This window comes from Zootoca vivipara, chromosome 5 (assembly GCF_965207765.1).
Source record: "Zootoca vivipara chromosome 5, rZooViv2.hap1.1, whole genome shotgun sequence".
NCBI lineage: Eukaryota > Metazoa > Chordata > Lepidosauria > Squamata > Lacertidae > Zootoca > Zootoca vivipara.
Window position 1 is genome coordinate 34,779,417 of NC_142588.1, and position 14,331 is coordinate 34,793,747.

Genomic DNA, 14,331 nt, shown 5'->3' on the forward strand with positions numbered 1-14,331 from the left:
CATCATCACTTTGAACATAACTTGCAGAAAGGCTGCATGCAAAACATTATAATTAAGAACAATGCTCCTTCATTTTCTTGTACTTTTCAAATGTGGGGAGGGGGGTAGTCACCTTTGCCATCTCATGACAAATGGGGCTCTGAGTGGGAGAGGGCTCAGAGGCTTTGCAGGTGCCAGAGGAAGTCCTCATGGGTGTCATCGTGCCCATGGCTGCCATGCTGGTAACCTTTAAAACCTCTCCCAAAACCAGTACATAGTATGGGACTGTGGAATGGACTCCCTGTCCTTCCCAGGAGGTTTTTAAGCAGAAGTTAGATGGCCGTCTGTCATGGATGCTTGTTGAGATTTCTGCTTTGTAGGTGGGGTGACTAGATAACCCTCAAGGTCCCTTCCAACTCTACAGTTTTATGAAAGCCCCTCAAGTGAACTAAAGTAAAAAAGCTGCTGCAGAAAGGTGACCCGAGGGCGATGTTAAACGGGCAGCGGCAAGCTCCACAGACAAGGAGGACTCTGGGGCAAAATCCCCGTGAGCGAAAGCCCTTCCAAAGAAGTAAATGAAAAACCGCTGCACAAAGTAAACCCGAAAGCGATTAAACGGGTAGCGGGTAGCTCCACAAACAGGAGCACTCAAGGGCTGAAGGCCCCATGGGGCAAAAGCCCCTCTAGAGGGAAGGGAGGGGAAAGGAAGGAAAAGGACTAAAAATTAACAAAGAAGGGGAAAGGAAAATAATTAAAATGGGTTCGGGAAAGGAAGGGATAACGGAAAGAAATCACCAGGACGATCCGTCAAAGGTAAATTGCTCTCTCTCGGCTGCACAGAGGACATGCTGTTGCTGTTCCGAATGCACGCACCAAAAGAGGAAGCTCTGGGTCACTCGATCCGTTTGGACTGCGCCCCATTGGCCAGATTGAAACCCAACATCAAGGGACCTACCAATTGGGTGTTGTAGCTGACAAATCTTACCCACCCACAACACAGCGGATTGGTCTTCAGGTCTCACCGCAACACGTGCCATCTTTTAGGGAGGACACAATATGTTGGGAAGGCATGAACAGTAGCTTTACAATACTTGTTCATTGGTTAGTGAAGGGCATTCCGCATATGCTCAAAGGCACACGTTTATTCACACCAGAATATTGCAGCATGGTGGTTTGCAGTGACTAAAGGAAAAACATGGCTGATGCTTAAATTCCTTCTGGCCTTCCTCTTCCCTTGCTTAGGGGGTAGCTTTTGTAGTATAGCTTTTGTGGTATGTCTAGATGTTGTGGCACTACAACTCCTATAAGCAATAGCCAGAAGTTGTCAGGGTTGTTGGGAGCTGTAGTTCAACATCACATTGACTATCCCTGTCTTAACGTAGCTCTGAGGTAATTCCCCACTGTAAACAGGGACAACAGCAAAATAGTATCCAAGAGATGTCTTTCTAATGTTCTGCCTAAAGGTTACCTAATAGAACCAATATCACCCTGGTGAAGTTACAGGCCACATATTAAATGTTCTATAATTTTAGCTAAGTTCCATTGTGAGAGTAAATATTAGGTTTTCAAAAGGAACTGATCCGCTTGTGCTTAAACATATTTCCGAATTGAATGCTAGACATGTTTCAGGGAATGAGGCCCTTGCAGGCTGACCTCATCATTTGAGAACAGAGTCACATTAATATACAAAATCTCTATTGAGGATATATTTTAGTAACATGAATGTGTTCTGTAACTACACACAGATCTGGTTAACATGTAATGGTAAGCCAAACCAAGGCTTAGCACAAATGAGCAAACTGGATTTCAGAGAGATTGCAGCTGCTTTGCTCCTCTGGTCCTGCTGCCGCCATGCTGCGAGTTAATGCATGGTTTGGCTTAGCATTATGTCTGAATCCAGGCTTGTGGTTTATCTCCCCTAGACAAACCACAAGTGGTAAGCCATAAACAAACCTTGGCTGCTGTTTGAGCTTCATTAGGAGCAAGATAAATGTCGAAAAAGTTGGCTTTTAGTGTAGTTGACTTTTCCAGTATAACTGGAAGTTAGACTCTGGAAAAATCAGCTATTAACAAACATGTTATCCACAGCAGTCAGTTGATTTTTTCTTAGGAAGTCACTTCAAACCAAAGAATTAGATTTAGATGTTGTTTGTGCACTTTTGCTGTGCAGTACTTGCCAACTTGCTTCTTGCTTCTATTCTGCTCCTATTCTAGTAGACAAAAGGAGAAATGGGTTGAAATATATTTTTGATTTATAGTATTTAGTTGACTGAGATTAATTAGCATTTGCATTATCCAAGCATTTTTGTCCTTCCTTCCCCAGTTTCATGGAAACTTTTTACTAACATGCCATATTATTTTCTTTATGTTCAGTCATTGGTATCAGTTAATTTTTTTTGAGAGGGGGGGGAGTTATGGTTGTAAGTTGTTTTTAATTGTTTTAAATCTTGTGTTTTAATGTTGTCACCAACTCTCAGACCTTAGAGTGAAGACTGGGTAGTTAATAAATAATTATTCATCATCATCATTATTCATTTCATTTCTATACTGCTTTATATGGTTAAGGAAAAAGTCTCAGTGGTTTACAACCTACATTTAAACACCAAACAAAGCAATCCAGAATAAAACATTATTGAAGAAAGTCAAAATATAAAGTATAAATTCAAAGCAACATAATTACTAGGAAACTAAAATGTTATCTTAAATATTTAAAACATTACAGAGGAGAGCAACTGCAGAATGTACATTTAACACAGCAGAGTTAACAAAAAACCCCTTAAACATCACAAAAGAAAACATTACTAGAAAAAGGCAAATAAAAAAAATGCATTCTTAAGACAGCATAATTAGCAAGAGAATAAAATATCATAAGCATAGAACATACTTGCATCTGTTGCTACCAACCACTGTTCATGGCAAGTGGTGACTGTGAAAGTTCAGATTTGATGACCTGGGTTTGCCCTAAGAGGCAGCCAAAATCATCTCTCATCTCTTCAGCAGTCTCAACTTTTGTAGCTGGAGTGAATCAGGGCCCCACCCTCCCAGGCCAGGTGGAAAAATCTCATAGCCAAGATGGTCTCCGGCCACAGTTTTCTGGTACTTCTGAACCAGTGAACTATGGACTCATCCATACTGTTGTCTAATGTGGCTAGTGTGAGCTTCCTACTCCTTCATCATTTCTCTGTTGTCCATATGACATTTTCCTCCAAATCACTGCCTTCCTGCACTTCCTTCTCCTTAAGTCTGGATTTTCTTATACCTGGGATACTCCAAAAAGTGGAGGAAAGGAATTATGAGCTCTGGGTTGGAACAGTATTCAGGGTCTCAAATAGTGGCTGTTGAAGAGTAAACAGGATCTTGTGTAAGTTCAAGGATGGATAGTGGTGAATGGTTGGTGGATAGGAGGCAGGAGCCATAGAGGAAACGTTTGTTAAAGGGATGAGATCTAAGATGTCCAGAATGGAAGAGAGAATAGAGATATGGTGCCATTGGGTGTTCGATTTAAGACCCATGTGACGCTCATCTTGCAGGACCCAGTAAGCATGGGGAATCTTAGCTTTGGAAGGGCGAAGGCACTTGTGCAAAAATCAACTGGTGGAGCTCTTCAACTTAACATGATAGAGGTGGAACATAGATGGTCTGTATGTCGCTAAGATGATATAAATCACCTCCCTTGACAAACAAGATTTTGATTTTTTGATTAAGTGGTTTATAAAATTTCTTAAATATTGTTGAGACTTTCGTGGGTTTTTTAAAAATTGCATTTAATTTTTAAAAGCTGATGCTTCTGAATGATGATTGATAATGTAGCATTAGGTTGGCTCTGGAGGCAAAGTACCAGAAGGTGATGGTGGGAATCTATTGCTCTGCCTCTTGGCCCTTTCATTAATTGGATGCCACAGGATTCCAAATTCTTTCAGTCCTTTTTTTTATATAAAGTTGGCACCTAAAGCAAAAAGAAATGCGATAAATAAAAGCATTTCAAAACTAGCTATAATTTCCTCCCTCCCTCATCCTATCCCTTGCCAAGGGGAACAATGATCAGTGAAACAAAAGAAATAACACATTAAAAGAAAAGTTACATAACCTGCCCCACCCCATATTTATGCAAATATTAAAGCACATGATGTTTTCTTAAGAAATCTAAGACTTTGGAAAAACTCAAGGACTCTTTGCCAAATACTTTGAAATTTTTCCAGACAGTCACACTTAAGATAAATAATTTTCTTTTTCACAGCCATGTTGGTAAAATCTTGTGTCCAAATTTCTTTATCTGAACTAGCTTAGCACAGCAGGACCAGTTGCTTAGCTTCAGTTTCTGCACATTGAATCCAAGCTTTCAGATGTTTGTTTGGACCCAATAGATGTGTTAAATATCCTAAAATTTCATACGGTATATAGAACATAGATTAAATGGCATATTTAAGACCATGTGAATGAATGCCAGTGCCAAAAGTCGAGGCTGTGAAGTATGCCCGTCCCTCCCAAACTGCAACCCTGCCCTGTTTCTCAATACCTACATGAAATCACTGAGTGAAGTCATGTGGAGTTCCAGGCTGAAATATTATCAGAGCTGAGTATCCTCAGCATACTCTCCTAGTTTCTAGGAAGATTGTGGGCTTATGAGACCAGAGTATAATGCTACAATCTTGTGTGGTCTTTGGGCTCAACTCTGCGGGCTTTTCTTTTAAACCCCTAAACTGCTCAGAACTGGAGTACCTTAAGCACAGCTCTCTTTTTATATGTTCCCTTCCATGCACTCCAGTCATCCCACTGAAAGCTAGCGATCACTGACCTCCTCTGCTGCCTGATCATTTATGTTCATTTACTGCTGCTATGTTTTGTTGCTACCGTGTTTCTCCGAAAATAAGCCATACCCCGAAAATAAGCCACACCCCGAAAACATGCCATACTCCAAAAATAAGCCATACCCCGAAAATGCCATAGTGATAGGCAGTTTAACCTTGTAGGTTAAACTGTACCATACTTAATAATAATAATAATAATAATAATAATAATAATAATACATCCCCTGAAAATAAGCCACCGTATGTTTTTTTGAGGAAAAATAAATATAAGACGGTGTCTTATTTTTGGAGAAACACTGTATTGCTATTTTTTATTGCCGTTTCAAAAATATTTATTATATTTAAATTGCTATATCTCTATTTTATTTGTTTGCTGTAAGCTGCTTGTCCTTATTAAAGGACAAGTGGGATAAAAATTTCTAAAATTTTACTGTAATTGGTTAGGTTTGCCTTTGAGGTAGTAATTAATATTTTTCAAGTTTCTAGAATGAGCAACCACTTTCATGCAAATAGAAAGTCACTTTTCTTGCCAGTTTAGTTCTTACACAGCCCACTGCCTACACACCCTTTCCACCAAGGGTTATGCAATACATAGCTGAAACAGTAGAACAGCAGAACATACCTATTTTAAAAATAAACAGAGTAAGCCATACTCCAAGTAATCCCATTGTCATTATTAAATTAATCCATTTGATTAACTGGGCCTCCTCTCTGAATGTGGCTCACTTGTCTTACAACCATTTGAATTCTGTTAAGTTTATCTGTGTTGTGTGAATGTGAAAATGAGCTACATATTGGCTAGAAGAGTCAAATCTCCTTCAGCTATAATGCCAAAAATTTTGGTCTTGCAGTCATGAGCTATTCACTGTTTTTATTTGGGAAGTGGTTTCTGGTTGCCACATAGATTGGGATGTCCATTAAGCTAGCCCCATAGAAAGGATTATTTGTCTGGCTGAATTCCATAAAGTTCTGTGTTTAAATCATGCCCCCCTCTGTAAATATAAAAACACCTTTGGACAGTATCCCCCACCTACCCAGCCTGCCTGCATTTTTCTCTGATAGATGAGAAATACAGGGAGAATACAAAATTCAGAGATTGCTGCAGCAGGGAGGCAGCAATCAGAAAATGAAAACCATATCCATTTGCTGTTCTCAGTTTGATGATAGACTCTGCATTTCTAGGAATAGTCTGTGTGACTAAAATGCAGAGATGCTATTTCAGATAGTATTGTGGGAGCTTCATAAAGATTCAGCGGCATAAAGCAATGTATAGAAATTCACACTAACCCTTTAATTAACTCAGATCTTCATTTACCAAATGGGTTGCTTCAGTTGTCTGCCTCAATCAGATAAGCACCCTTCTGCTGTTTCTTCTACTACATTTAGTAACCCATGTACTATTATCATAGCTCAGTTTTGTCAAGGTTTGTGAAAAACAAAGAAATGCCACTTTGGAGGCTGTAGTGTTTGTTTGTTTTTTTAAAAAACCACATTGAACATTTTTGTAAGAATTTGAGTTTTCTAGTGAGTTTCCTCATTGACATTATTTTGCCAAGATCTGAGATGAATACTGAAGATTAGTGTTGCTGGGAAATACAGATATGTGTGTGCACAGAACTTTTAGTTCTATGTCTAGCCATTTAAACAGATAGTGACAGGTGGTTATGTTTTCACAATGCACTTTGCTGAGTTTTCAGTGCTGTATATATTTATTTCTATTGAGTTCTATGAGGAACTCTTTTAAAAATGCTTTCTACATAAAAAAATCACTCAAGATAGGCATATGGATAAATGTCTTCATCCTTTAGACACCTACTGCAGATTATTTGCTATCGGGGAAACGTGTTGCCCTAACAGTGCTTCTCTCAGTCACTAACCCTAGGACTGTTTGAATTACATGAGCTACTTTCTTCAAAAGCTGAATTTTACAGAAAACAATATATATAGTAATTACTGTTATGCCAATACCCACTATATTTTTCTGTATTTACATGCAGCCAGGAGCTATGGGCGGAGACGAGGTAAAAAAAATATTTTAAATTTTACTGAATATGGTGACGGGAACAGCAAATTGAGGCTATGTACAGCTGGTTATTTCTGTGGGGCAACAGGAGTGTCTTCCCCTTCCTGCCATAGTGGCACTAGTCCCAATATTGGATATGTAGCTTTATAGTTATATGAACATAGAGTGTTGTTGAAAGGAGAGAGATTTTGTTTGTTTCTCTTAAAAAGCACAGTGCTATAGCGGTAGACAGTAGCTGCTGAACTGTCCAAAGAAAAATATTCACGAAATGTTGATATATTGCTAATGGGAAACAAAGTTTAACTATTTTCAAAGATCTATGTGAACAGGTGTGGATCAACATCTATGATCTCACATGCTTTAACAAAAAAAAATTAAAATGGAACTGTTCAATTTTCTATTTTTTTAATTTTTTTTACTTTTAAGCATGTGAGATTATAGAAGATCAAAAATATCAAACATTTGCCTAGATGAGGCACACCTGTGTATACATGTATTGTACCACTGTTCCTGTGCTTTTGGGGACTTCTGGAGGTTTTTACTTTTTCCCAGGCACAGCTCTTAAAGCTATGACCCATTTCAGTTTTCATCAGAGACTATGATAGGACATAATAATATGTGTATATACTGTGGGTAATTATTATTTTATCATGCCACCCCCAAGTCTGTGATGCTCTGTACAGTTTTCCTGTAACAGATTCTTTTTCTGCAATCATGCAATACAGATTTCTAATTGCTTATGGTTAATTTATCACAAATCATTGTTTTACTGCCAAATTTAAAGTTCTTATTTAATACTTGAAACTGAACTTGAGTCATTTAACACATGCACATATTCTGCCTTGATGGTTTTTTCAGTGATACAGTATGTTTTATTACATTGTTGAAGGAGCAGCTTCAGTTTAATGTTATGCTGTGTTTTTTTAAAAAAAACCAGGCTTCTCATTTTAAAATTGAGGTAAAGGTTTCTGCTGAAATTAGCAGGTTAGTCCGGAAGTTTCCTAGGAGAGAGAGAGAGAGATTTGGGGAGGGCGGGGGGAGAACGTTATTCTTACTGGTTTCTGTGCAATCCCACATACGGCTTCTGTGTTTGCATACAGCAAACTTCAGCACCTAGAGCAGGGGTCAGCAAACTTTTTCAGCAGGGGGGCGGTCCACTGTCCCTCAGACCTTCTGGGGGGCGGACTATTAATGGGGGGGGGATGAACGAATTCCTATGCCTCACAAATAACCCAGAGATGCATTTTAAATAAAAGCACACATTCTACGCATGTAAAAACACGCTGATTCCCAGACCCGGGCCGGATTTAGAAGGCGATTGGGTCGGATCCGGCCCTCGAGCCTTAGTTTGCCTACCCATGACCTAGACTAGAGCATAGATAAAGAACTTTGTGACCCTCCAAATGTTGTTGGAGTCCAACTCCCACCATCCCCCGCCAGCATGACCAATGATCTCCAAAACTGATCTAGAGCCAAGGGCTGTCCTTGGAGTACATACTTAAGGGACCATAGGCTGTACTTTTGTGCTTGGATACTTCATGATGAAAAGAAAGTCACAAATCTTGATTTGCATAAGCCTGTTTGACAGCCTAGAATAGATGACCACTTCAAGAAATGTTATTACAGGTATCAACCTCCCCACTCCCTCCCAAAATATTGCCATGCTCTCTGTCTCTAGCCAGTCTACTCAGTCACCATTTCCAGACTTGAATAATATGGCCAAACACTATATCTGCCAATCATTCCAACAATGTGCCACTGGCTGGCTGACCAGTGAGGGCCTACAGGATTTCATGCTTCTCAAATTTCCATATCAGCCATGATATGGCGGCAATCCCAAACACTTAGTTGTAAGTAAGTTCCATTAAAATCATAAGTAAGTCCCATTAAAATATTTCTTAGTAGACATGTATAGCAATGCACTGTTAATATACCAAGGGCTAGAGTAAAAAATATCTTAGTCTTGTGTGCAACCTTCTATTTTAAAAGGCACAAATATTATCTGGCTTTGAAATATAAGCACTGAAGAAAACTATGTGGAGCAGGGAACACATTAGCAACTTGATCCCCCACCCCCACCCCCAGCTAAGCAGAGTTTGTTAGTTAATCAAAACTACTATAAGGAATATTCTCAAAGTTCATGTTCTAACTTGAATAGGGAAGTTTTCTGATTTTTGTATCTGCCTCCTTTTTTTGTCTCTTACGGCAGTGGATACCTGGCTTTTCCCATCATTTCTAGGCAGGGTTACATGATGGTGCTTGAGGCTGGAGGGGAGTATTAGATCTGAGAACCTCCCCTTTTCTACTTATATTTCGTTGCTATTGTTCTGCATGCATGTTACACTTTTCTGTCCTTTTCATTTCTGGTTCTTAACTAAATATTGAATTCTTTCACTTTTAAAATTAGAGTTGTGAATGCAGGATAACTGTTCCCCATTATTTAATTAAGAAGGAATGCAAGAACACACACATTTCAGTAAACCAAATGAGAAAGCAAAACAATCAACGCATTATAGAGTCATTATCCTAGTCTCTATTTTCTTTTACTGAATTTTAGAGAAAATAAAAGAGAAAATTTGAGTCATCTTGCATGTCAAACTTCTGTTGTTGTTTTACTCACATGTAAAATGCAATTTTGAAAAACTGTTTCCAGATAATGAAACTTTGGAAAATTATATTTAAAATGATAATAAAACAGGTTTATTAAGAATGAAAAAAGTTTGTAGGTTGACATTTTCATGGAATAGATGTTGCAGTTGTCTTGCTTTGGGGATTGCTGATGCATCAGTGCCATGGATGCTTATTGGATAACGATGGGCATGCATGGAGCAAGATGCCTTCTATTTTGGCACCAAGTCTATGGAATAGCAAAATGTATTTAGAGTGTTTTTGGGTGCGGCTGCTTAGTATTGTGCTAGAAACATTTACAACTTTTGACCTACTGGATTTTAAAGCAACTTCAATGATTTTTGTTGCTTATAAAATTGTTTAGCTAGTATTTATTATTTTAACTGTCTTGATTCATTTTTTATAGAAAGGGATACAAATACCTTAAATAAACAAAAATCTAGAAAGACCCACAGGGTTAAGACTATCTCTACAATTCTGAACTAGCATAACATTTATAGTAAAAGCTGAGATGACCAGCATTCTTACAGCCACCTGAACCTCCCAGAAATCTTTTTCAGAGGTTTTGGCATGTGGCATTTGGGGCACTGCAGGAGGTGAGGAGTTGAGTAGACCTCTGCCTGATTTGGGGCAGTCCTCTACTCCCTTAGCACACCCAATCCACACCCTTCCTACATTGTTTAGGAAGGGCCTCTGATCCTCTGGAGTGACTCTGGAGTGGGGCACAGGTGGGTATTTTAGGAGATGAGGGTGGGCATGCAAAACTTTCCTTCCATGCACTTTTATGTTGCGATCCAACCCATAGTTTTTGAGTGTATCCAAAATAGGAATTACAGTGTGATTGGATCTTGCAATGGTGTTATATTCTGCTGTGGTCTGTATACACAAACACATGTATACCTGAACTGCTCCCACATTACCACCCTTATCTTCCAAGCAAGGCAGAGAGTATCCCAGAGCCTAATAAGCAAGTCTGAAAACCAAGTTACAAAATGACCTTTTAAGCTCTCCACCTTGCATGCAATTAATTTGTGGGCTTTCAAGCAGCTTTCAACTGTGCAAGGTTGAAATCAAGCAAGTTAATTGTGCGTAAGATGCAATCGTACTATATTGGCTACTTACATTAATTAGGACTTGCTCATGCTTTCACTTTACTCTGCATTTTAGGATGAAATTTTCTTATGCATCCAGCATTTCTTCAAAGAAAGCACCTTAGCACGGAGTGTTCCTCCATGTTTTTAAAATGTTCAATACAGCTGGCCCTTTGAGAACTTTTTAGTTTCCTAAATTTATAATATATTGCCCATTATAATTATTATGAATATCCCAGGTGACAGAATAAGAGATTAATCTTTTGTGTTTGATTTTCCTTACAACAACAATTTCCTAGGCAACTAAAACATAGATGCTGGACAAAACAACAACAACAACAACAACAACAACAACAACAAATTATTATTATTATTATTATTATTATTATTACCTCGCCCATCTGGCTGAGTTTCCCCAGCTACTCTGGGCGGCTTCCAACAGAACATAACATTAAAATGCAATAATCTATTAAATATACATTACATTAACATTTACAAAATCCTACCTGCAGGCCTATATTCTAATCAATGTTATAAAACATGAAAATGGCTGCAGATAAATTTTGTGATCTAGAAACAGAATGGACTACTTTATCATCTTTTATCTCCTCTTTCCAAGCTAGCCAAAATTAATTTCTGAACTCACTTGACCACGGTGTGTATTGTGTGCATCTGGATGAATGAGTAAGGGGGTCCCAACATTACCCTCTTCATCTGCACATGTTCAAACTGGTCATTGCTGGTAACATGCTTGATATGTATTCATATCAGAAATGACACTTATTCACATGTATGGTTGGAGGATCAAGTACATATTTTAAAAATTGTGTGGTGGTTGGTTGGTTAGTTGGCATTTGTCTATGCCAGGCATAGGCAACCTCAGCCCTCCAGATGTTTTGGGACTGCAACTCCCATGATCCCTAGGTAACATGACCAGTGATCAGGGGTGATGGGAATTGTAGTCCCAAAACATCTGGAGGGTCGAGGTTGCCTATGCCTGGTCTATGCCATCAACTCCAAGGCATGTGGTAAAGCCCCAGGAAAGGACAGAATCCCAACAGAAGTGCTGAAAGCAAACCTCAACTCGTCCCTCATGATGCATGGTGATCATATAATTATTATCCACAGCATCTGAACCCACCTATATTTGACACAGGTGTCTATCATCATTCATTTTACACTTGTAGATGCTCATCTAAAGTAACAGTGTATTATTGTTCTGAGTACCACTGTTCAAGTCATGCTGTAGTATGTGGTAGACGTAGGCAAGAGAAAACTTTTGTATTCATCTGCAATCAGGGCCGGCTCTACATAGACCCCCGGTGGCGCAGTGCACCACGGCGGGGGGCTGGCAAGCTGGGCGCCGCGCGGAAACCAATTGCGCCCTGCAAGGGCGGGGCGGGCGGCGGAGCGATCTCCGCCCCTCAGCACCAGGGCGCGCGATCTGCTCAAGACGGCGCTGTCTGCAATATAGAATTCACTTACTTCTGGCTACAACAGTGATAGCATAGCATGATAGAAGGGATTTTAAAAGCCATTGGGGACGGACGGACATGAACTGCAACATTTTAAAACACTCTTATAGTTTGTTCATTGAATATGTCTTTCCAGAAAAGTGTAATGTTCTGATTTCTAATACACTACAACATTTTTTGCAGGTCGTTCTTCACTCTTTCCTTTTGAAGATGGCTTCTTAGATGACAGTCATGGTGACCAGTCTTTATCATCGGGTCTTAGCTCTCCAACCCGCTGTCAAAATGGTGAAAGAGTGGAACGTTATTCTAGGAAGGTGTTTGTTGGAGGTCTGCCTCCTGACATTGATGAAGGTACTATGAAATAGTAATGTGCAGTATGGTGGGAGGAAGGGAATTGCTGTCATTTTCCTTTAAGTTCTCTTTCTAAAAGTCTTTACAACTTTTTTTATATATAGATGAAATCACTGCCAGCTTTCGTAGGTTTGGACCTCTTGTAGTAGACTGGCCTCATAAAGCTGAAAGCAAGTCATATTTTCCACCTAAAGGTAATCAGGTTAATATAAGCCTTCTGGTGCATGAAAATGTTCCTTCTGTGTGCGAATGTTATTTTTAAGTATATGTTTTAAGTGCTTTAAGTATTTTTAAATTAAGCTGCTTCTGATGGTAGAATATGGAATAAACACAAAAAGGATGTCCTTTTAACAGTATATTTTTAGAAATGAATTTAGAATTTCAGCACATGAGACTTTGTATGTGAATAGTTTCTTCTCTTTCTCTAAAGACATATGTGGTTCTTGGCTTTTTCTTTTGGCTTTTCAAAGTTCTTTAATCTCTCTCTTGAGCATGTACGCAGGGTCACTCTAACAAAATGCTAGATGCAATACCATTGTTTGCTAGTATTTTAGGACATAAATTCATAACCATTTGCATGAGTGTCCAGCATCTGGATTGTTTAAAAGAGCTTAAAGTTGTTGTAATGCTAGTCCATACAAGACTTCATAGTCACAGGCATACTGTATAGGACAGGAGTAGCCAGTATGGTGCCTTCCAGATGTTGCTGGACTACATTTTCCATCACCCCTGATGATTAGTTTAGAAAAATGTATGCCAATTCAATAGGCTTTATTTTGGGCTGTGAACATACATTTCCTCTTCTCTAGCTGGGTTGAGCTGAGTTGATTAATAGTAAGTGAAGCATCTCTAGCAGTAATATTTTTGAGAGCATGCTGACTAATAAGATTCACGATTCCTATTCAAACTTTTTGGCAGATCACTGGAGGATCATCCACTTGATAATTGTTTATGTTAAAAACAGCTGTATTTTTCCAAAATGATTTTTAACTATAGCAAAAAATGACACAGTGGATATACAATATAAACATGTGGATGAGAAAACCAAAATGAATCAGTTAACCTGCCAGTTTGATTGCAAAGTTTAAAGATGCCTTTCCCCCAAAGAGCATTTGTAGAAGGCTATGATTTTATTTTTATTTTATCATACAGGCCTAGGGTAAAACCTGTTTCTGCTTTACCAGGTGATTCCTAATAGTGTGTGGGTTTCAGAGTTGCCTCACATAAAGAATTGCAGTCCAGGAGAGACTCCTCCCTGGGGGACGGGTGGGGTTTATTTTTGCCTATTTCCCTCCCTCTGTAGCATCCCCATAGGGAAGATTTTCAGAAGAGATGGGAGTCTGAAGGAGCAGGGGGAGAAGGAATTGGCAAAAATCACTTCCCTTCTTCCTTCAGCAGAAGCATCCCATGAGTACAAGGGAACTATGAAGTCAAGCCAGCATGTTTCGTCTTGCTTTAGTTTTAAAAAAATACCTATTGCTGAACTGCAAAAGGCCTTAATTGTTACTGTTGGAAGCAGTTTAAACTACCTTTGAGGAAGCTAAATCAGTGCTCTGTCATGCTTGTAAAAATCTTCTTGAGTAAGATCTATTTTAGCAGAAGACAAGGAAACAGTCTTTTCCTATTTTTATCATGGTTCTAATGTGGGAAACAGCTTTCAAAGCCCCTGCCAGTTGCCCTGAATGTCTGTCTGAAAGTGCTAAAGAACACTCGGTCACAACTGTTCCAGATTATTTATAACTGACTTCTGAGCTGTCAGAGCTTTCAGCACAAACCCATTAAATTCTGTTGGTCAGGTAAACTTGGGAACAGGTACTTAATTGACAACTGCAGTACCATTTCTTCTGTGTTCAAAAGCCTGGTGTCTTTGCAGGTATGTTCACATTCTTATGTCGACAGTCTTTCTTACCATGTTTCTAACTCCTCCCAAGCGCTCTTCTCACCCGTCACTGGTTGTCAGGATGCTTAAAAAATAA

General features: G+C 39.1%; 1 protein-coding gene across 11 annotated transcripts in view; it reads left to right on the plus strand.

The window, feature by feature from the left end:
* The window catches only part of CPEB3 (cytoplasmic polyadenylation element binding protein 3), a 72,208-nt gene that overhangs the window by 40,061 nt on the left and 17,816 nt on the right, over positions 1-14,331 (plus strand). For 7 of the 11 annotated variants that reach the window (XM_088670369.1, XM_088670374.1, XM_088670368.1 and 4 more), the window contains 2 exons: positions 12,188-12,355; positions 12,460-12,549. In XM_088670369.1, coding sequence (XP_088526495.1) covers positions 12,188-12,355; positions 12,460-12,549 — 258 coding nt within the window. Of the gene's footprint in view, positions 1-6,784; positions 6,809-12,187; positions 12,356-12,459; positions 12,550-14,331 lie in introns of all 11 variants that reach the window. The other 4 variants (XM_088670366.1, XM_088670365.1, XM_088670364.1 and 1 more) reach the window with 1 other exon arrangement.